Source organism: Haliotis asinina, chromosome 15 (assembly GCF_037392515.1).
Source record: "Haliotis asinina isolate JCU_RB_2024 chromosome 15, JCU_Hal_asi_v2, whole genome shotgun sequence".
NCBI lineage: Eukaryota > Metazoa > Mollusca > Gastropoda > Lepetellida > Haliotidae > Haliotis > Haliotis asinina.
The window spans coordinates 25,485,188-25,508,982 of record NC_090294.1 but is presented as its reverse complement, the minus strand read 5'-3'; the positions used below and the strand labels follow the sequence as shown (position 1 = coordinate 25,508,982).

Here is a 23,795-nt window from a genome sequence, read left to right as displayed (position 1 = left end):
ATTACAAAGGTTTCCATTGCTCTTATGCCATTTATTACAAAGGTTTCCATTGCTCTTATGCCATTTATTACAAAGGTTTCCATTGCTATTATGTCATTTATTACAAAGGTTTCCATTGCTGTTATGTCATTTATTACAAGAGTTTCCATTGCTCTTATTTCATTTATTACAAGGTTTCCATTGCTGTTATGTCATTTATTACAAAGGTTTCCATTGCTATTATGTCATTTATTACAAAGGTTTCCATTGCTATTATGTCATTTATTACAAGGGTTTCCATTGCTGTTACGTCATTTATTACAAAGGTTTCCATTGCTGTTATGTCATTTATTACAAAGGTTTCCTTTGCTCTTATGTCATTTATTACAAGGGTTTACATTGCTGTTACGTCATTTATTACAAAGGTTTACATTGCTGTTATGTCATTTATTACAAAGGTTTACATTGCTGTTACGTCATTTATTACAAAGGTTTCCATTGCTATTATGTCATTTATTACAAAGGTTTCCATTGCTATTATGTCATTTATTACAAAGGTTTCCTTTGCTGTTATGTCATTTATTACAAGGTTTCCATTGCTGTTATGTCATTTATTACAAAAGTTTACATTGCTGTTATGTCATTTATTACAAAGACCCCCACAGTTCCAATCAATGCTTGTCTCAAAGTCTTATACGCATCATATTAGACTCATAGAAACAAATAAGGAAACGCATGAACGTACATGTGTTCCTTTATTTATTTCAAGAATTTCACTCAAGGTGTAACATAGAAAAGAATAAAGGAACACTTGTACTTTCACGTGTTCCTTATTTGTTTCCATGAGTATATATTGCACTCCGCCAAATGCTTTCATTAATACAAACCCATAAACTTTCAACTTGGAAGTGGGGTTCTTTTCAGTACAAATTGGAATTATTTCTTTTTCTGAAAATTATAACAGGGACTAGGAGCCAGTCTATGAGAGTGTATGCGTACTATAACTGTAAAGATGACGTTCACGTTCTTTCAGTGACTGTTATTAACCTGTTACACGTACTATAGTGATCGCGGCTGAACATACACCCCCACACATTACTCGTGCATGGGGCTGGAGTAGTCGATCAGTTGTACACACCGGATGTATTCATTCATATAATAATAACTCAAAGCCATTTCACTTTATATCAAAATGAGTAGGCTTGTCTATCCTGATAATCGGATGGGGTTTTCACAAGCGGATCTTCTCCTCAGGTTACAAATACATGTAAATAGTTTAAACAGGTTTGAATCGGGTCCTTCGTTCGTCACAGTTTGCTGAATGCACTTATATCGGAGGACGGGGGGACCCTGTCTCAAGACTGGTACATCCGCTAACACGCGTATACTCATCTACGCACGCACGTTAGGCAATAACATGTCCCAAGTCTGACAACTCCATGTCCGTGTTTTACCAAAGTAATAATGGTTCAACTGTTTGAAAATCTCACCATTTCAGACATTTCTCCCAACTTAAGAAGACACGCTCTGATGGATCAGAAATAACCTATCAACATGATGTAGAATGCCTCCTTTCACATATTCACATAGGACAGGAAATTAACTCATTGGATTATTAACAATGACGGAACATTCATGCTTTCTGACATAGTAGCCATATAATGTATATGCAAAGCTCCACTGCACCCCTTAAAAGTACAATTTGCAATATGATAGGTGTTTTGTCTCTGGAGGGCAAAACTATCGATAAAACGGTATGCATTGGGGAATATGCGGAGAAAGTCCGCAAAGTGACATGATGAAGTTACATGTATTTTTGGAGTTTTTATTCTTCTGCTTTAACTGAATGAAATGCTCAATTAAGTACGTTTTAAACAGCACATTTTTCACACTTTGGCTTTCCTAAGTGTATGTCAGCTTATGGCATGTGTTTTCGGCCACATGCACATTTTTCTATTGCACCGTCACACTGTCCCAAGCTCGTCACTTACTCGCCACTTAAGTTTTGTGACTATAATGTCTCCTGTTGAAAGGGTATCAAGTGAGTCTCTCCAACAGTTAGTTACTGCATACATTTAATTATGACATCAATGGGCAGGTTTCTCGACAGAATATAGCGACTGGATAAAAACGTTATCCTTTGGAGTAATTGAAGGGTAGCTTAGTGGTTATTTAAAGCGTTCGTTCGTCACGCCAAAGACCCGTGTTCGATTTCCCATAGTGGGTACAAAGTGTGAAGTCCATTTCTGGTCACCCCCGCCGTGATATGGCTGAAAGCTAAACCAACTCACAACTGCATGTCACTGTGCGACCGACTGTATAATGGGACGTTACCCACAGTAAGCGATGCATGTGACGAACCCAAAGAGTCAATTAGTGTCAGTAGTTTTATGAACGTATTTCCATTAAATACATTAAATGGCCAAGACTAAAAATCATGTTCTTTACAAATGTAGTTTACTGTTTATTTTTCTGACATATATCGCTTAACAATAAACAGTGTAATAAAACGTATACCATATAAGCAATATTCATGCGAGATCAATTGTCTATATATCTCACACGTGTAAGTCGTAATGATTTTCCATCAGATAAATATACACGGGTCAAAAATACAAGATATAATCCTGCTGTATCAGAGTATAAAGAATGATTTACTGTGAGAAAAATGAATGCGTGAGATTTGCTTGGAATGTTTCTTATTCGGGTAAATGACGGCGTGTCTGCCTAACATGGGAGGAAAAAAGGTGTTTATCACCTTTGTCCTGAAAATTCAAGAACGATAATTGTGCGTGCTTGTGTACGTGCGTCCGTGCGTTGGTGCGCACCCTCCTTTTGTCCTTAAAGCTTATGAAATGACCATTGAAACTCTCGTCAAAATTAGCTGTGTACCTACCTTTCTCAGATATTTGTATCTACCCCTGTGTGCGTGTGTGCATGAGTGGGTTCGCGCATGTCTGTGTGCGAGTGTCTGTTTTTCAACTCCACGATCACAAGATTCTTGCATGCTTCACAGAAACACTTTTGTTCAGGGAATTAAGGCATCTTAAGTGACTGGTTCTTTTAGCAATATTCCAGCAATATCCACACCACTCTTAGCAACATTGAAGCAATATCACATCACAAGACCACATAAATGCTTCACACAATATACCCGTGAGCTGAATCGACCCTGGGTCGTCGGTGTTTGAAGCAAACGCTTTATCCTATAGACTACTCCACAGCTCGTCTTTGCCCTTGGTGGTCAGTTGTGGTAATCTGCCAGAGTTACATGGAAAAGTTACTCTTTGGGTCGTTTATTGAACATGTACAAAGGAAACCAAGAAGACGAGGTACTTTTACTCTAAAAAGGAACTTTTGTAACCATATAAATATCACACCACAGACACACCCGCAAAATCAGGTCTTGACCTCTCAAATGCAAAATAAACCTATCACTTGTCTCTTGATGTATACTCCTGTAGGGTTTAATAGCAGTACTGCTCAGTGAGCGTATTTGCATGTGTATCAGGCCACGACACGGATCATCGGATTATTTTATGGTATGGACAACACCCATTATATGACAATTTAACAACCTGCTCGAATGTTGATCTTATGGATTATCTGGCAGTGTGAATGAATGTCATGCTTGCCAAGGCTCACGACCATTCATTCATTTGCGACAGACAATCCAAAAGCTTTGGCAACTCATTACAGTATTCATTCAGACGGACATGATCCCTTATTCCACGTACGTTATTGAGTCCTGTGGACATGACCAAGACTGGAACATTTTCAATCTTGATATGGCTTGTAGGGGCAACAGCTACTGTGATAATAGTCTATTACGACATACTAGAGGTAGAATAGGCCCTCTGCAACCCATGCGTGTCATATAAGGCGACTATGCTGACGGGTCAGTTATAAGCTTGTCGTAAGCAGCGACAAATGGGATCGGGTGGTCAGACTCACTGTCTTGGTTGACATTGTCATCAGTTCCCAGTTGCGAAGATTGATGCCCATGCTTTTGACCTCTGGATTGTCTGGTTCAGACTTAATCATTTATAGACCGTCGCCATAAAGCTGGAATATTGCTGAGTGCGGCACAAATCTGAACTCATTCACTCATTGCAACATGCTATTAGCGACAGTCTATTGCCATCAACTATTGCAATATTTCTTTCTCCTTGAATTGTTTCATTTGAAGTCATTTCATAATTGAATTATAAGTTCACATAAAACGAATACAAGCTGAAGTAGTTTCAGTCTTTTAACAACATACATGAAACTTGAAATCTCAGTTAAGTAAACAGTTAAAACATAGACTCAATGAAGCTGAAAGTCTTCACTCAAACAATGAGAAAAAACCAAAACATAAATATTTGTAAGCGGAACTGAATTACGAAATTATCGATATTTACATACTATCAATTAATTAATAGCGGAGATTGAACAATTATTGCAATGCATTGATAGTTGGACGCATCGTTACAGCCCTAATGGTTGGATCATTGTTGACTATGAATTAAAAGGCAATTCACTCGTTTCTACATCTTTGCAATGACTGTCATATATATAAAATATATGTACACAATTCTTCCATGAAAGGTATTTTAGTCATTTATTCACTTATATTGTTTTCTTGTTACGTTAAGACTGAAAACATGCTGAGGAAGAAAGGAAATTTATGGATAAACAACCCCTTTATTGGGACGTTCTGGTGTAAGTTCACCCTTATGAAGCGAGAAAACATGCTCTCCTCTTCATGTTTCATTGCTGCTTGACAGGGATTCTGTATCGAACATGTCTCTCTCATGGAATGAAAGAAGTTGCTACCCATCTAGTGTCTTCAGTATTGTGCTCAATGTTTAGAGCATAATAACTTTTCTCTGTGGATCAGAATTGCATTTGAAGTCAGGGTATTTGGTCCTCCTTATTTCCCTAATATTTTGACCAGCTAACACAGAAAGCAGTTGCCATTTTTTGTGCAGAAAGACATTTATTTCCATTAATATTAAAAAGAAGTCTATTCTAAGATTTCTGCTCTAGCCATCCCCGCTTCCTCTTTCTTCCTCCTCTTCGTCTTCATCATCCATCTCTTCCTCTGAGGTCACATCAGGGTCATCAGCCTGACTGAGACACTTGGGGCAGTTGCAGCTGAACAAGTAGTTGTCTCTGAAACCAGATAGCACAATGTTGGTCATCTAGGAGTCAAGACTTTCAGAGGTCTGGATGATCTGTCTCTTTTGAACAAGACATACACCAAAAAATGCTTTTTTTTTGTGCTGAAAACATTTAGGAATCCCAAAGTGATGCATGGCTTAGATGTTCAGTTTGGTAAGATCCATGTAACTGGTATCAATAAGGCAAAGATTATAATGGGGCAAATATACTTCACAATCACAGTCATCGGATCCTGGCACCCAAAAGGGGGACAGCTATCACTGGTGCCCTTAATTACTTCAATGGTTTCTTATATATTTTGAATGGGACACCTCGGTCTTCTTTGGGGAATATTTCTTTTCATCGAATATCACGGCACGCATATGGTTAATTCCATTCACCTGAGTTCGTGTACACAATGATGAATGGTTGGTGAAATACTTGAAACCAACAAGCGTCCTGTCTCCTGTGCCTACTCCTATCCAGAGAACACTCACTTTCTCATGCTACATCAACCTCGATGTCCTCTGTCTGCTGTGCCTCCTCCTGTCCAGAGAACACTCACTTTCTCGTGCTACATTAACCTCGATGTCCTCTGTCTCCTGTGCCTACTCCTGTCCAAAGAACACTCACTCACTTTCTCATGCTACATCAACCATGATGTCCTCTGTCTGCAGTGCCTACTCCTGTCCAAAGAACAACTACTCACTCACTCATCCCACATTCACTGGACTATCCTTTGTCTGCTGTACCTACTCCTGTCCAAAGAACACCCAATCACCAAACTCTCACCTGAATATCCTGTCTGCAGTGCCTACTGCTGTCATTAAAACACTCACTCACTCATACTAAATTCACCTGAGTATCCTCTGTCTGCTGTGCCTATTCCTGTCATTAAACACTCACTCACTCATCTTAAACTCACCTGAGTATCCTCTGTCTGCTGTGCCTACTCCTGTCATTAAACACTCACTCACTCATCTTAAACTCACCTGAGTATCCTCTGTCTGCTATGCCTACTCCTGTCATTAAACACTCACTCACTCATCTTAAACTCACCTGAGTATCCTCTGTCTGCTATGCCTACTCCTGTCATTAAACACTCACTCACTCATCTTAAACTCACCTGAGTATCCTCTGTCTGCTATGCCTACTCCTGTCATTAAACACTCACTCACTCATCTTAAACTCACCTGAGTATCCTCTGTCTGCTGTGCCTACTTCTGTCCAGAGAGCACTGACTGAGATAACTGATACAAATCTCCTGAAATACATAGGCAAAGCTGATTTGGGAATGAAATGTTACATTAATCATTTCATTAATTAGAAACAATCCAAATTTCAACTACAAAATTAATTTGATATCTAACAGACATGCAAAAGTGATCTAAATGACTGAATTCCTTAGTCATACATAAATAAACCAAATATCTGAACATGAAGCTCAAAATAAAACAAAAATCAGAAAAAAATAATGTTAAGCCCAACAAATACCAATAATGTATCAAATTTCATTCTTTTAGACAAAATTGACCAAGTAATGGCCATCGATAGTTTTTTCAATATGGCTTCCATGCCCACCTGAAATAGGCCACAAAATGAACCCACTCTCTCTCAGTCAGATGACCTGAACATCATATTAATATCAGAGAATGTTTTCATTTACCTGTTCAGGCTCTATTGTCTCCATGGCAACCAGAACAAGGGTGTGGTTGTTGTAGGGGAATGTTATCTCAGCGTTGGGGACACAGCTGTGATTACCTAGAGAAATAGCATAGTGGTTAGGTGTGTCGCTCCTCTAAACAATTTTAATATTGATTTGACAGAGACACATAATTTTAAACCAGTTACTACAGCCAGCCCTGAGGAAACATTTGCAGATGAATAACTTGTTATAGCCAGTGTCTCATGCATGAAAATGTCAGTAAACTGGTAAGGCAAGATACAACACCCGTCTGGCCTGTTCAGTGAGCTCTTCTGTTTCGTATTTCTTGAAGGTGTCTGTATGGTAGACTAATGTTTATGATCGTTTGTAAGTTATGGCTATTGTGGTGATGATGATTTTTATGGAGAAGTGTGAGTGGCCCCCCTCTAAAATTTATGTACAAAGTTAACAACTCCTCTTGCATGTCATGCACAAAATCAATGACCACCCTACACTCCCCTCCTTCCCATATTTTTAAGCATAATTCAAAAATGTTTTTATGTACAAAATTGATGACCCCCTAGTACATGTGCACAAAATTCCTCCCCACTACAAAATAGGTGACACCCCTTAAAATCATCATCACCCAACCCCTTCAACCTTCCACTAGCCATAAATTATGAACAGTCCCTTCGTCTCTGATCATACATAAATTTTAAGACAATAAATAATTCCATTTAAAGTGAAAAGAAGCCCCAGTGAGATCCCAGATGCTGAGGAAATTATATTATGTATTATAAATCTACACTTACTTCATTTAGAGCTTTATCATTACAGAAAAGTTTTGTTGAAAGGGAAAATAAGGGGTTCTGGGACTGTGAGACAGATTGTCTGTAAAGCAGCGATGTCAAAATCCTTAATAAGAGATGGTTTGTTTTGTTTTTCCATGCATACAACAACATTCAATCTTAAATAGAGGAGAAAAAGAGAGGTCGATATCATGAACAAAAATCCATGCTTTCAGTAGAATATAATGTATTTCATATTCGCCCATCCATGTTTTTGCATGTGTTTTTTGTCGCCAATTTCTACCATCAAGAGAGCTGATTGATACTCAATGGCACACTAAGCAGTGTTACAGATCAAATGCTGGCATATGCATCAATTAAAACCTGTGAGAAAAAAACAGCGATTAATATGAATAACAAAAACACATGATATCTGTGTATTATGTGTCTCTTGTTATCAAAGTGTCCCTATGTGTGATAGCAATGGAACAGCCACATGTTTTAATAGACTGGTTAAGTTTGTTACTGAGTATTGCTCTCAGCAATGTTCCAGCTTTAATCATCAATCAATAATTAAATAGATGTTAGACCAGCATGAAACAGTGATTGATGTTAAGAGCAACAATATAAACTATCTGGGTGCAGTGACATTCAGTCTGGTCATAGAGTGTGACCACCCAATCAAAATATCACATAAACTGTAGTCATTCAGATCACACAGAATTACCTCCCTTTAGTCACAGGGAATTTCTAGTTGATAAAGGTTAACTAGTTGTTCTTGTCTAGTGCTAAATTTTAATACACTGAATTGCATCTGTTTATTCCGGTCATTACTGTATGTGAGGGGGCATAATTCTGTATGTTCATGAATGGTGGTACATTGTATTGTGAACATATAGGTATTTAGTTAAAACAACAAAGACATTGTAGTTTTAATTTTCAATTATTGTAATCCGTCACTGAAAAAACTTTACCTCAGCAATGTATATATTGAAGATCTGTTATACGAATAATGTGCACAAGATGTACAATGAGAATTAAACCATTAAACCATGGCACATTTCTCAAAGTATTAGATAAAAAACTGTCAAGAAAACTGTGGCTGATCTAAGAGAGCAGACTCACATGCACTTTGTAGTCTGTAAAGTCCGGACCCTTCAACATTGAGGAACATTCCAGCCACTGCAAAATATAAATGAAACTTGTGTACATAAATAACATAGTGTCATTACAAGGCTAGAGCCCCAAATCTTAAGCAATGATTTGTGGAACTTAAAAGGTATAAATATGAACAAAGTGTGCTTACAAACATTTCTATGGGGAATTTTTCATTTTTGTCAGCATAATTATCTTTTAATACATCCAACTACACTCTCAAAATGATGCCCACCAAACTGCTTAAAACGTTTTATATGCCTAGTGTACAGTTAAGTCTCGTTAATTGGACCTCAATTTATCCGACAATCGGCTTTATCCGATGCTTTTGTTGGCAACAAAAAGTAAGTTAGTTTCATTTATTTAGTCTGACATCCTCGTTAATCCGACAATTTGCTGTGCAACGGACAGTGTTGGATTAACAAGACTTGACTGTATGATATTTATGATAACGAAAAACACACATATATGAATTATTCATATTTTTAGTTGTTGTGTTGTAGCCTAGTGGTTAAAGCTTTTGATTGTCATGCCTTAGAATGCTTAAAGGTCACATGCAACATAAAACATAACTTTGCAGATTCTGATACCTTTCGGTATGAACTTACTGAAACAAATCATAAAAAATGTCAATTCACCCTATAAAGTTGAAAAATACCGCAAAGAAAATAAGCCAGCAAAATCGGAGTTCAAACGATTCACCAATTTTCCCAGTGCTGGGGGAAAAACTGGTTTCAACAGCTATGCTGTGCTGCGCTCATAACGCATGTGCAGGGAGTAGTTTCGCGGAGTTGCGTACATAAACAACTAAATAATCTACTTGTTACATAAAACGAACATGTTGATTGTGATAAACAGACTCCATCAGAGAGAAAACACAATGTCTGGTTTATTGACACCTATATGTCTGCCTGCCTGTCTGCTGATGACAATATGCAATGCACAAGTTCAATTACTGACCATTTACAATTTGAATTTAACAGCTATCGGGCTTACAAGCCATAAACAAAGAGCTGGCTGAGCATATCAGCAAATGAACCAGTGACCAATGAAAGATCCCCGTTACACTTGACTGCACACCCAGCGGGAGTGACTAGGTTCGGTATCGCGGCTGCTTCGTTTCGAGGGGGGTAAACTCAAGTACAAAATATTGCTCTTTTGATTTGCGATTATACGCTTATAATTCTGTTTAATTGTTTTTTTCACAATCACCAATGCATTTTATATACCATGAACAAGTGATAACTGTGTTTTAATTATGTTTGATTTTTTGGTTGCATGTGACCTTTAAGACCTGGGTATGAGTCCCCACATGGGTACAATATGTGAAGCTCACTTCTGGAGTTCCCTGCCATGATAATGCTGGGAATCAAACCAGGGTCTTCTCCATGATGAACAAACACTTAACCCACTGGCTACCACATCATCCTGTAAATTACAACATTCAACACACAATTTATGGTGGTGTGTGGTCCTGTGCCAAAAGCTCAGTGATCAGTGAAGTTAAGCAATGATGGGCAAGGACAGTGCTCAGATGGGTGACTGGCAGCTTAGAGAGTTTCTAGGACTTCAGTCCTGCCCCACAACGAAGCACATGACACATGTGGTCTCACCTTAGGCAGGTGCGTTTGTTCAAAATTGTCTCTTCACCCAGCAGAAAAAGGGTACCAGGTGGAATAAGTCATGTAACAATAACCGTCTAGCACCTAAAAGGCAGCTTGGGTTAATATGCCTGCTTTGAGTGTTAGTGCTGTAAGCATTCACCTCACGAGTGGAGTTAGGCGCAATATAAACGCACATATGATTATTATTACAATGCTGCTGATTGCTTCATACCATTTAACTGTATAAGGAATTGTGCCAAGGTCACTGGAATGCCAGGTGAATGCTTTAACCACTTAGCTGCCCACCCACAATTACAGTAAGAAGAAATGATATACTAGATAACAAAGGATACCACTTCTAACATCAGTATCACTTCATTAAGTGGCCCAAGTCATGTAATAGCACGGCTGGATTTCAGAGATGTTAACCTACTTGCACCAAGTGTAACCAAACATAAAAACCTAGCTGCACCATCCTAATCCCAGTTGCACTCAGTGTTTGCAGTACTTTAATTTACCAGCTGGCCAGCTGCTACCTGCAGGCATTAAAATATACAGGCCCTGAATGAAATCTGCAGGCCCAGTGAAAATCAAGAGAGATTACACTGTACAAAGTTCCACACAGTTTCTACAAAATCAAGCAAAAGTCCATGGCCAACAGTGCAGTTTTTATTTGTTAGACTGGTGTTGACAATCCTACACCAAAGCAGGTGAAAAGTCAGAAAGTGAAACTGTCAGTTGTTGTGACAGTGGATTGTGGATAATTCTCGAACATTAACAAAAAAAACCCGGTGAAACATTCCAGTTGAAAAACAATTGACAGATAATTTACTGAAGCCCATAAGGGCCTGCACATATCTTAAACTGCCAGCCCAATACAATAACAGCAAGTGCTAGACCTTTGAGCTGGCATTTATTTCAGACACTGATTGCACTGCTTTTATTGCAATGTGTAATGAAAGAAATATGCTATTGAGTTATTTAGATGTTTTATTCAAAAGTTTACCCATTCAAAAATGTACTTGCACCTGGTGCAAGTTAGCCTTATAACTAGGTTGCACTTTGTAATATTGGGTTGCACCAGTGCATGCAAAAATCACTAAATCGAACCCTGAATAGGTATTTAATGTCAAGACTGATGAAAGCAAAGTGCCCTTTTTTCATTAAGGGAAGTTGTATCTATGGTACTACTGACTGGTGGGATGCACAACTGTCATTTTTTATTTTGGGTACTGACCTTGGTCCAGCTGTTCATACAACTGATCAATATACTCATCCATCTTCTCTTTCTCATCTTCGGAGAGGTCCAGTGCCTCACAGTTCCTCACCCACACACTGATGGAACTGGTGAACAACAAACACAAAGTCTCACCTGTTTATGTGGTACCTTTATGATGATATGGGTATTGGGTCCAAAGTTACAAGAAGCTAATTACAATTTTATTAACAAGAAATAAAATAACAAGGGTGGCGACAGAGAGCCGGTACAACCCTCTGGGCTGAGGGCTAGAGCTGATGTGAGTCCAAACCCTTCTGCTTTATACTTGGAATTGGTGACTTGTTTATCTTAACTTGATACAATAAAAAGATTATGGCTCGTTAAATGATAAAAAATGGGTGTGCCCTATAATAGCCAATGTAATACCAAATGGAAGTTAGGTCTTCGGCGTGAGGAGCCAACACTTTAACCACAGGGATACCCCACTGCCTGGTGTGGTTTAGTGGTAGGAGTGGAGGACGGGGAGAGTAGGAAGCTTCAGTATACTGTGCTGGCATAAAAGGATTGGTAGTTAAATAGAAGTGTTTGATTTGTTTGTTTATTTCGTGCTTAATGGCACACCTAGCAATAGTCCAGCTATAAGGCAGTGATCTGACAATAACAGACTCTGGACCGGAAAACTCAGTGATCAACAGCATGAGCATCAATCTATGCAAATGGGATATGATAATGTATTAACCATGTCAATGAATCTGACCACCTGATCCCTTCAATCGTCTCTTGTGACGATTGCATGAGTTGCTGAAGTCCGATTCTAACTCAGATCTTCAGGGGCAGGATTAAATGTGTAGTGTCATGAATCAGAAGGGTGGTATGGTTGACTGGAAGTGTGGGGTAGCGTCATGTTTTGGGACATAGATGTCCTATGCAGCTCTTAGACTTTGATTGCATTGTAGTATAGAATCTACTCAAATAACCTCTAACATCATCGTATCATGTGTTGACTGATACATTTTGGTCCCTAAACCGTAACATTGTTATGGAAGTTGTTGCTGAAAACATATCCAAGATTTTGACTCATTCGCATCAAAATAGTGTTCAGACAAAGTGAGGGTTGAAAACATCAATTGCTTCACAAATATAAAGTGACTGACTTGAAATGTTTAGGTTTACTATAAAGACTGAGGAATCCTTATCACCATGAAAATGTTTAGTTCTCACTCACCTGCTCCCAATGCCCTGGCCGTTTCTCCCTATGAGGGCAAACAGAGATTTGAACCCTTCCGGTGTGAACCACTGGAACAGAGCAGGAAACATCACTGAATATTTGTACATTTTGATATATAAATGATTTATACACTCTGTTACCTGAATTCTATTCGGCCATTGTGGTATCTCAGAGGGAACCACAGTATTATGTTTGATCACAAATTACAGTGTCCATTCAAGATTTTGCATGTATTTTTCATCTGTTTCACTATTGATGAGTCTAAATATCAAGATAACCAAATGAGCGAGAATGTCTAGCTTTCACTGATAAAACGTCCTGAAACTATTTCCAATACCACTGTTATCTTTTATATTGTTCATAAATTTCCAAATTCTGTGGCCATAGGCCTATAAAGACCGAGCAAGACTGTCACTATGTAACCTGAAGAGTGCTTCTCACAATATGTTAGGTCATCTCTTGTTTTCCTAGAATAACCACATTTGAGGTTTTTGTTTTGTAAGGACAGGTTTTACTTTTTGTAAAACCTCTTCCTAGGTTTTACTTTTCGTTAGTAAGACCTCTTCCCAGGTTTTACTTTTTGCGATCATCTTTTCCTAACTCTGCATGAACATCAACATTCAAATGATACATGAGTGTTTGAAATCAATTGAAACTACTGTTCAAGATTAAACTCATAGTGCAACTGTTTGTCCTAGCAAGATTGGAACTACAACACTCAAATTTGTAGGCAGATGCTCTACCATATGGACAGACACTCTCCTGTTCTGCTAGATGCTCACCTGTTGTGCTAGACCCTCAACTTTCGTGCTAGACACTCACCTGTTGTGCTGCTTCCTCATACAAAGCGTCAGATGTGAGTCTCCACAGCAACTCCAGAGGGTCCTGATTCAACACACAACATTCACACAGAGTGAATACATCTTTCACATTGAGTCATTCAACATTATGACATATAACATGATAATAACACATGTAGGAAGCAATATGAAGCTTTGTTTGAGCACTAGTATTAGCAATGTCTGGTGGTGCGTTTGGTTATTTTCTATCTATTGTATACCTGAATATGGCAACTCGCTACCAAAGACCTCCAGCCAATAGATCTATGTTAGAATTAATCTGCAGCAACCCAAGAGGTGACTAACTGGGTCAGGTTTACACATGAGTGGATTGACATGTCATTGTTTCCGAAATGCATATACCGATGCTCATACTGTCGATCACTGGATTGTCTGATCCAGATTACATTACTTACAGATTGATTTCTTTTCAGTGTTGAATGTTCTCGTCACGATATGGCTGAGATATTGCTGATGTGACGTTAAATATGAACTCACTCACTCACTTACAGAGTGCCATCATATAGCTGGATTATTGCAGACTGTTGCATTGAACAAACAGAACAACATGACAATGCACTGACAACAAACAAACCACACACCTGGAACTGTTCCCCGAGCAACTTGTGTACAATCTGCGCCTCCTCATTAACTGTGTTCTGTACAAATGAGGAAAACAAACCCAGAACTGCACCCTTGTCTTCAGCCTGAAGGTCAAGAAATAATATTGAAACAGGCATGCTCTGTATCCATGGTTACAATGACACCACCATCATCCACGACATAAAAGTCTTTGGGTCAGAACTCAACAGGCTTATACAACATTATCCAGTACTCACATCAGAAACCTATGTTATTTTACTGTTGTAAAATGTATCAATGAAACAGAGCTCCTACTGGATCTCACCATCTGTTACCTACTTGTTTGACTGTGGCAATCATTTTGGCGAGCAACATTACTGTGGCTGTCTCTGGGGGAAAGTGGATATTTCTGAAACACACCATATAGAAAACAGAGGCCATTTTGAAGTAAGGATTACAACCTACAGACGGATCAATCAGATCTGGAATTATCATTTGCACTGATGGCATTCATTACCTTGGTAATTGTTTCGATCATATTCAACATCTTATTACTGTGAAAGTAATCATGTTTTTGTAATGCAGATGATCGTATGTGGCATTAGCAGGGCATTACTGATATTGTCTGTAAGCAATTTAGATGAATGATTTACTGATTTACCTGTATGGATAGGGTATAGGCAGCTGACATGGGTGTGGTGAATATACCTGCTGTGGCTGATACGGGTGCAAAGAGTGCACCTGAAGAATGGATATGTGTGCTTTGTGTACACCTGATGTGGGTGTGGTGGGTGCACCTGACATGTGGACTAGACATGCCGTCCTGTTCATGGAGTTCAGGTGAGAATCAGTTGAAGTTAAGCAACATTGGGCACAGAGTGTCCTTCATGTGTCACCGAGTCTGATAGCTTACCTCCTGAGAGTTTCTAGGACTCCAGTCCTGCCCCACAAAGCACATCTGATATATGTGGTCTCACCGTAGCCAAGCGAGTTTGTTTAAAAATTGACTCTGTTCACCCAGCAGAAAATGGGTACTCGGTGGGATATGTCATGAGATTATTAACCTTCACGTACTGAACAGTTTGGGTTATCCGGGGTAATAACAATCAGATTAATACATTTGTAGTGCCTTGACCATGCACTGGAATCTAGCACTCTACAAATACAGTGTATTATTATTACTATTATTATTATTATTATGTGTAAGGGTGGTGAGTAGACACTCTGATATAGGCTTGGGGTGTGCTTACCTCCAGGCCTCAAGGAGTCTGTTTATGGGATGGTCTTGGTCTTCCTTGGACATACCCAGACACAGAACACGATGGTACTGGCCCCATGCTGCATCACGACATTGTGCACAGCAATACTCCACCTGTAGAATATCACACAATAACATATACCTCATGCGAACACAAGGAACACAGAGAAAGAACACATAGAAGCTGAAGAACAATCTAGGTCTGATACATTTGTCCAGTAAACATTATGACTTATCTCACCTCACACATAAATGCTGTTTTCTGATTGGCTAAGCACTCTTCTATTATTTTCAATGTACCAACTTACAAGCGAGGTACACTGCAATGTACCCCACTGCCTGGGTGACAACTCATTTTGAATTTATGGTAGTACTTCTTTATCTCAAATAACATTGAATCCTGCAAGATGCACGTAAAGTACCAATATCTTGCCTATGCAAATGGAAGGGAGATACATTTTTTTCTTTTGTCGTCTGCAAAATCTGGCAATGGCCACGAAAATAACCTGACTCACATTCCAAAAAATTAATTTGACAAAACGTTCAAATGTAGTCCTGGTGAATATTAAGAAGGGGAATTACACTGTGGAGACTTTACTAAGACAATACCTGTGGGAAAAACAGCAACATGCAAGATTCGAATTGTTTGAGTCACACAGGTTGACTGAAGTGTGCGATCCGATACCCATGCTGCAAACAGTTCAAACTGAACATTGCAATGTTCGGTAAGATAAATATGTTGTTCACTGGTCCTTCGGGGCCCATGGGTTGATGTACACTTGTTGTTTGTTTATGTTCCTGGGCTCGGGGAACAGAAACAAATATCAAGGGTACATCAACCCATGGGCCCTTAAGGACCAGCGAACAACTTATGATATTGTAATAGGCGTTCTCCTGGGAGCGTCCAGTGACAGCTGAATTACTGTTTTAACTGATATGGGAAGATGACAACAAACTGCTCTGGACTTTGCGTTGTGTAATGTTGTTTGATTGTATACATTTTGTTGTGTGTCCCCATCGTATGTAATTCAGTTTCTGGTTCTCTTATTGGACTATAAACACATGGAAAACAACACCAAAATCTTGACAGAAGAAGGAGAGTTTTATTATAATGAGAGAAAAGAAAAACGTATCAAAATATCATTCGTGCTCAGAAACCCCTATATTAATTTATTAATTTCTGTGTTCATCCTCCCCACCAAACCCCTTGTAATTCCTAATCCTAATCTGCCCCTTTTTAATCCCTAACTCCTCTCCTTTTTAATCCTACACTAATTGTCCCCCGTCCCAACCTAACAAGAAGATGCTGCACATATTCCCCAGCCTACTCTCTACAAATGATCTTAACCAAGAAAAGGAAGGAGTCTTGAAAACAAGACCTCGGGACCGACCCTAGAATGGTACCTGCTCAGATGACAACGAGACAACTGACACTGAAAGTCAGGTCACTTATATAGTCGTGCAGGGAATCGACCTCTGACCCTGAAACGATGGAAAACATCATGAAACACACGTGCCGTTGGACCAGCCAAGGCAGTCTGAAAGTCATGTGTCACTTATCTGACCACCAATATGGCCGCACAAGCCCTCATTGCGTGGTGCATGTCAGACAATCCACAATTCCAAACAAATCAGTCACAAGAGACCGACCACGTAAGTGACACAATGGATACAAGATTATCAGGTACAGATAAATCTATTACGTTAATTTCCCAAGCTATCATCCTCAAATTACTCCTCTGTTAACTGTTACATTATACATGTTCTATCACAATATCTTTTGAAGTAGGAACTAGGAAGTATCATTACTACCCAAAACTAAAAATGCAAGCTAACTTGGAAATAATGTCGTAATTTTTCGTTAAAATAGTACAAAAATAGTCAGCGTGAATATTTAAGGAATCAAAAAATAGGTATGAATTATAGATCATGGTTGCTGAATTATAACTAAATTTGATCGAGCATGAGAAACCAGCTTGGCCTCAACATCACCACCATCAAAATTGACATACTTAATGGATAACACTTTGTTTATTATGAGAATGTGATGTTATGATACTATAGGTTGTTCACTGGTCACGAGGGGTCCATGGGCTCACGTACCCTCGAGGTTTGTTTATGTTCCTCGAGCCCACAGGTCCAGTGAACAACATATTTATCTTACCGAACACCTGAATTTTAATTTTGAACTGTTTGAACACTTCTGTTGAATGTGAGGCGAATCGCCATTTTGGAGACAACAAAAGGTAAACAGATCTATGGATGGAGTTATCTCCCTTCCATCGATTTTCAATTGCAAAACATTGATAATTTAAGTGATTCAATGTTATTCGAGAAAAAGAAGTACTACCATGAAGCACCATGAATTCCCAGCGGTGTACATTGAAAATAATACATCGCCTGTAAGTGCGGTACATTGAAAATAATAGAATAGCGCTTAGCCAGTCAGAAAGCGACATTCATGTGTGAGGTAAGATAAAGAGTTTTGTACCACTGTCAAGCAGAAATGTAACATGCACTGGTGGCAATGTATATACAATGAGTCAAAACAAAAGAGCAAGATAATTAACGTAATTGACTGAGCATTGAGGTAATAACTGCATGTTACATTCCAGTGTTTGACAATGGTACAAGAATCTGTATCGAAGCCTTGCACTCTCACAATAAAGAAGCTGTTATCCATAAAGTTTACCTACTTTGTATTTCCCAGCTTCTAGGAAGCAATTAGAAATTACACCACTACCAACAGTGATTTTAAGGCACATCATAAGATCACATCCAAAGTGAAGCAGGTTATGGGTAAGTTAACTAGGTATTTGTAGTATGGAATAGTATTTCAGTTAAGCGAGGTATAGGGATGGGAATAAAAGTAATTTAGTGTTTTCCTTTGTAAAAATCAATGAACATAGTTATGCATACAGATACCTAAGAACATAGTCAAAGGGATTCTGGTTGCTGAGCCAACAATAATCATGTTCATAATAACAGGTGAAAAGCATGTTTGAGGGAAGGACTCTGCATAGTGAGTGAGGTTAGTTTTATGCCACACTCTGCAATATTCCAGCTATATGGTGGCTGCCTGTTAACTAATTACTATAATTTAGATCTGGACCAGACAATAACTTTGCACTGACAATTTGGGCAGTAAAATTGACGACAATATGTGAGTCTAGCTAGCAAAGGACAGTTACCACAAGGGTGAAACCACTAAGCAACATAAATTCACAGAGTTAACTAATAAAACTAAACAAAGACATAAATACACAGACTTCTTTGAGCAGAGAGAAAAATGATAAGGATCAAAAGGAGGGACACAACTCTGAGAGTCTCTTCCAGTGCTTTGACTTTGTTTGGAGGCCACAAGGTCACACTAGGTCCATGGCAGAGTCATGTCAAGTGTCATGGCAACATTCATGAAAAACATGACATGAAAGACAAACATATCACATGTCGGAAAAATCCAAACTAACCTGGCACTGGGGACACATGACATGGTTCTCTGGCTTGACTTCACAACATTCTGGGTGAGGAAGAATTATACTTCTGTTTTCTGTTAGGCGTCGACTATTTTCTTCTGCCGTTTCCAATGCCTGCATGCAGAACTCACATGCCTTGTATTTATACAGTTCATTCCAGGCAAACTGACATGACACTAAGGGTGTTTCTTCAAATATGACATCACCTTTATTGAAAACTGTCTTTGAAAACACACCTTTGCCCTGAAATATATGAACAAGGTAATAATGAGATGTAGTGAAGAAATGAATTTTACAATGCTGGCTTCAGCTTCTTCATGCATATCCCCATCATGTCACCCCATAAACAATAAAGCTGCTGAGCTAAATCCATTCAGTGCCAGTCAAAAAAGTAGGTGAAATCCTAAATGGTGTAGGAAAAACAATGTTTGAATAAGTGGAACCATAATTTGTTTAATCAGTGTATCAATTAGTCTTAATTGAAACTGGCAACACCCATGCCACATCAGAAAGAATTTGTGGTAGATTTAAAGTACAGCAAAGTTACTTGAAATTTTGACAGTGCCACCAGTATTGGCTAAAACCTTTCACAGCATGCACTGTTCATTATTCCATTCAGTGAAACATACAACATACCATAACACACCTACTGAGAGAGGTTTCAAAACTGATTGGACCTACGATTACACTTACAGAGTATGTTTGCAGTACATAATTACTACTTTACTAAAGTCTGTTACTTATTGTTGCTGTTCATAAATACATTAAATTATCCCTCTTGTTGTAACATAACAGTCTGTCTTTTTTTATCATGTTTATATAAACAATTTTATATTTATTTTATAAAAACAATTTTATATCTGAATCCAGATCATTCACTCTTCAATCACACTTTTCTTGGCTTCAGCTCTCCTAAGTTTCGTATAACTGAAGACAAAGCAAAGCTTTGTATCACTAAAAACAAAGCAAAATAACTTTGGTAATGGTATGCACAAGCCTAATGATTCATCAAATTAATATGCTGGCAAACTAATGTTATTTAATTACTTATACACATCTACGAAAACCACCGCTGATGAAACAGGCTGGCTTCTGAATGCACTGCGTCTACAAACTGGTTCAGCCTGTGAAAGCACTGTCTTCCAGCTGAACTAGTTGTTTGCAGACGAAGTTTTGACTTAAGCCATGGAAACTCGTCTTTTGTTGCATTACTGTAAAGTAGTATATACAATGACAGTTCTGGACCACTTTCAAGAAATGTCTCTACAAAGCCTTATTTACTAAATAAGGCTTTGGTTGGGCCATTAGCTCTTGCTACTATTACCCCTACTACTTAACGTGTGTTGGAGGTAACACTGTGCCGTACGGTACGATCAATAATTCTTCTCTTACAAACCCCCTACCCGGCCCATCCCTCAAGTAGTACAAGTTAGGTTCGTCGGCTTTCATATCCACTTTATCTATGTTGTAAGTTTTGATTGACCATATAGGATCGGTGGCCCGCCTACGGCTATCACCCTCGTGTTCCCCTGGCTGGTATAGATACATTACCCCTACTACTTAACGTCTGTGCCTGTGTCACGTTTATATCGATGAAACAGTTTAACGTGAACCGCCTACGATCTCTTTGGTGTTCATAATAAAGGCTTGTTGGGCTTTTTGTATCCCCTGTTCTATGTACTTTTTTTTCTCGTCCTCGCTGATAGCAGACTTACGAGACTTGGACCGAATATCTTGTTTCATTCCGTTATATTTTTTGAGTTCAGATAGGATTGAACGAAACTCCTCTTCTGAGATCTTACTGTCAGAGAGTGCCGTGGAAATTCGCTCACTCACTGTGTTCAGCTTTGCTTCGGCCAGAACCCTGATCTCGTCGTGTTTCAATGCCTTACGATTAAGTCTGCGTGATACTAACTTAAGCGCCAACCCTGCCAACCCTGCCACCCCAGCTGTTATTTCAATACCTAGCACTATAGGTGCAGCCACGATGGTAGCCAACAACCCAACGCCTGCCGCCCCTAGCCCCATGCTGGTTGCCATAAGGGTAGTGTCAGCCCCGTCCACGATATTGAAAGCTCTATTGTACTTTTTACATAGTGCTTTCCGCGTGTCACGGTCTTGTTCTAGTTGGCGTTTCACATCACATAACTGCCTCAAGCGGAACCCATCTACGGTTTCCAGTGTCTTCGCTACTTCCTCTACGACTGGGTACAGACCCATCCTATAATATATATTTTGAAAGATATTTTAATTGGGTTTCAGTTAAAAGTCTATCAATGAATTTGAAGTCTACAAGATCTAGACTCCCAGTCAGGGTAATAGGTGAGAGGCTAATAGACTTTTCTGTTGTAATAAAAACCCCAAGGAGGCTTATTAAGTGGTTTATAGGACCCGTGGTATCCCGTTGTATAACAATACGACAATATTCGCCTTTGTGTATGCTAAACCAGTGTATTAACACCCCGGGTAAAATTTGGTGTACTATTGGGGGGTCTCCATTGTCTGAATACTCAAAGAAGACTTCTATGATGAGTGTGAAAGGGGGGAATATTATTTCAGGATTACTAAATGTTAATTTATTTTCGAATGAAGACGTTAACCTATTTTTGTTAGTTCTTCTTAATCCCCTCTCTGGAATAAAATCCCCGGGCCAGATACCGTTGTTCCTAATCTTAGAGATACGCCCCAATTCGGTTAATGTGATATAAGGTGAGGTGAGTGTTAAGTTGATCAGCCATTTGGGCTCTTTAAAATCTGATAACGACATCCGTCTGTACACGTTGTCTTTGAATTGTAGGATGTATAATTCATCTTCCTCACCAGGCTGATCGAATCCCTCCGTATCTCCTAGGTCGTTAAGCGTAGTGTTGGGACGATGACTGGTCATTATTATACTATTACGATATAATTTCCAACTGGTTTTTTGATAATAATTCAGGGGTGAACTTCATACCCATGAAGTGTATGTTGTCAGGCAGGAAGATCTTGGTTAGTGATATCTTGTTTTCCACGATCACGTTGACCCCCTCCAGACTGGTGTCGGCTCCAACACCCACCCGCACGTAAACGTTGCAAACTTGATACTGGTGTCGTTTCACCCACCCGAGTTTGATCCCCTTCACGATCTCGACATCATTCCCCGATGGTTCCCCTAGGTAGACTTTGATGATCAGTGTTGAGTTTGCTGGTAGACTCTCTAGTATCTTGACCACGCCTTCGAATTCAGACACCAACTGCAATGTCACGTTTTGTATGGTCAGTTTACTAGATAGCATGTGGGCTGCTATAGTGTTGACTGGGCTGACGACTACGCTACGTCTCTGAGTTGGGACGTAAGCCACGAGCAGGGTTCCATTGTTCACGACTTTGTTTAGGTGGTTGTCTTTGTTATCCGTGAACACGTAGGGAGAGACGAGTCTAATATTGAGAAACCAGTCGTTATCGGGTAACAACACCCACTTGTCATCAGGTATCCTATATTTACAGGATTATGATTTATATCTAACACCGATATTGTCAGCTCAGGTATGTTGCCCTGGGTTAATCTCTTATACTGCCGTGGTGAAAACGACTCGGTTCTACCGTCGTTGTATTTCTCAGTTTTCTCCGGCACTGCTCTCAGTATACTGGAAGGGTGACCTCCTTGAATGTTGTACGTTGTGCTCACCTGACCGAGATGAATGTACAGCTCTCGGTACGGTACTAGGTCGGGTAACTTCGTGCCTGTGACGGTTGTTGTTGGTTTTATCTCGTCAGGAGACATACCGAGTATCCTCGCTAATGGTCGGCCGAGCCTCAAGGAGGTTCTTCCGTTGTTGATTAACACCACTGTGCCGTTTGAGTCGTTCATCTTGAGTTCGGCTCCCAGGGGTTTGAAGACCTCGTCGTTTAGAGAGCACACGCTGTAGTAGCCGTCAGTTATCTGACTGTGAGTTCCACTGACGAACAGCTTATTGTTGCTGGCGTTGATGTTAGTCCATTGTGGTAGGTAGGTGATATCGCAGAGTGCGACTTCGAGTTGACCTGACGTGTTATCGATCGCGTGCGTCAGCTGAACGGCCTCACCGCTCGTTATTCCTGGAAGTGTTATGTACATATTATAATATATAATTTATATATTATAATATGGATTTAGCACACTTGAAAATCGTGGTGAATGCAGATGGTACGGGGTTTAAAACAACCTTTATTAATATCTTTGAAAACTATATCGTGTCCGTTAATAACGCGCAGGCGGTGGTAAACTGGAATCAAAACCCAATGCAGTTTTGGCAGAACCAACTCAACTTTGCTGTGTGGTGTGCGACGACAGGGTCGGGTGTGACACCAGACTACGGTATAGACGAACTGAGTAAGGCGGTTATTTTGTTTCATATTTATCATCAAACGAGACGAATATTGAAGGAAATAAGTGCTCCTCTTCCCCAAGATAAAGCGTGGAGTATGACGAATAACCCCTATGATAAACGCGCTTATGAACGTGTTTGTGGGGAGTTTGAGATTCCAACGAATAAAGACTTTCGCCTTCCTGGTGTGAACCATGGTCTCGGTATAGTTCTCGTGTACTTCTACAGGTCCGGAACATATTATGCCGGTTCTAAAGATGGTTCATACAACCCAAACCGTCATACATTTACAGGCCCCACAACGAATGAAAAGATCCATGTCAGCTGTATAAAGCAAACCAATCCTGATGCAGCCACAGCCTGGACTAAAATGATCTCAAAAACATCGAAAGAATTCACTCGTGCTGGTACAATACGCTTGAACGACTCGATTCGAACGTACGTGTGGGCGCTGTTGGGTGCGCAGTCGATGACGCGTTCCAACATCCTAGGTAAGGGAACTGCTTACGACGCTCAGAAACAGTTCGTTTC

At 39.5% G+C, this 23,795-nt stretch overlaps 1 protein-coding gene across 2 annotated transcripts in view; it reads right to left on the bottom strand.

The window, feature by feature from the left end:
• Positions 1-4,940: 4,940 nt before the first annotated feature.
• Positions 4,941-23,795, bottom strand: part of LOC137264887 (histone-lysine N-trimethyltransferase SMYD5-like) — a 31,015-nt gene continuing 12,160 nt past the window's right edge. Inside the window, exons 2-12 of one of the 2 annotated variants that reach the window (XM_067800241.1) lie at positions 18,913-19,161; positions 15,435-15,556; positions 14,524-14,593; positions 14,205-14,309; positions 13,586-13,648; positions 12,761-12,831; positions 11,554-11,660; positions 8,683-8,739; positions 6,791-6,885; positions 6,318-6,388; positions 4,941-5,136 (exon numbers count right to left, since the gene is read on the bottom strand). In XM_067800241.1, coding sequence (XP_067656342.1) covers positions 5,007-5,136; positions 6,318-6,388; positions 6,791-6,885; positions 8,683-8,739; positions 11,554-11,660; positions 12,761-12,831; positions 13,586-13,648; positions 14,205-14,309; positions 14,524-14,593; positions 15,435-15,556; positions 18,913-19,161 — 1,140 coding nt within the window. In that variant the 3' untranslated portion in view covers positions 4,941-5,006. Of the gene's footprint in view, positions 5,137-6,317; positions 6,389-6,790; positions 6,886-8,682; positions 8,740-11,553; positions 11,661-12,760; positions 12,832-13,585; positions 13,649-14,204; positions 14,310-14,523; positions 14,594-15,434; positions 15,557-16,846; positions 16,878-18,912; positions 19,162-23,795 lie in introns of those variants that run through there. The other variant, XM_067800242.1, reaches the window with a different exon arrangement.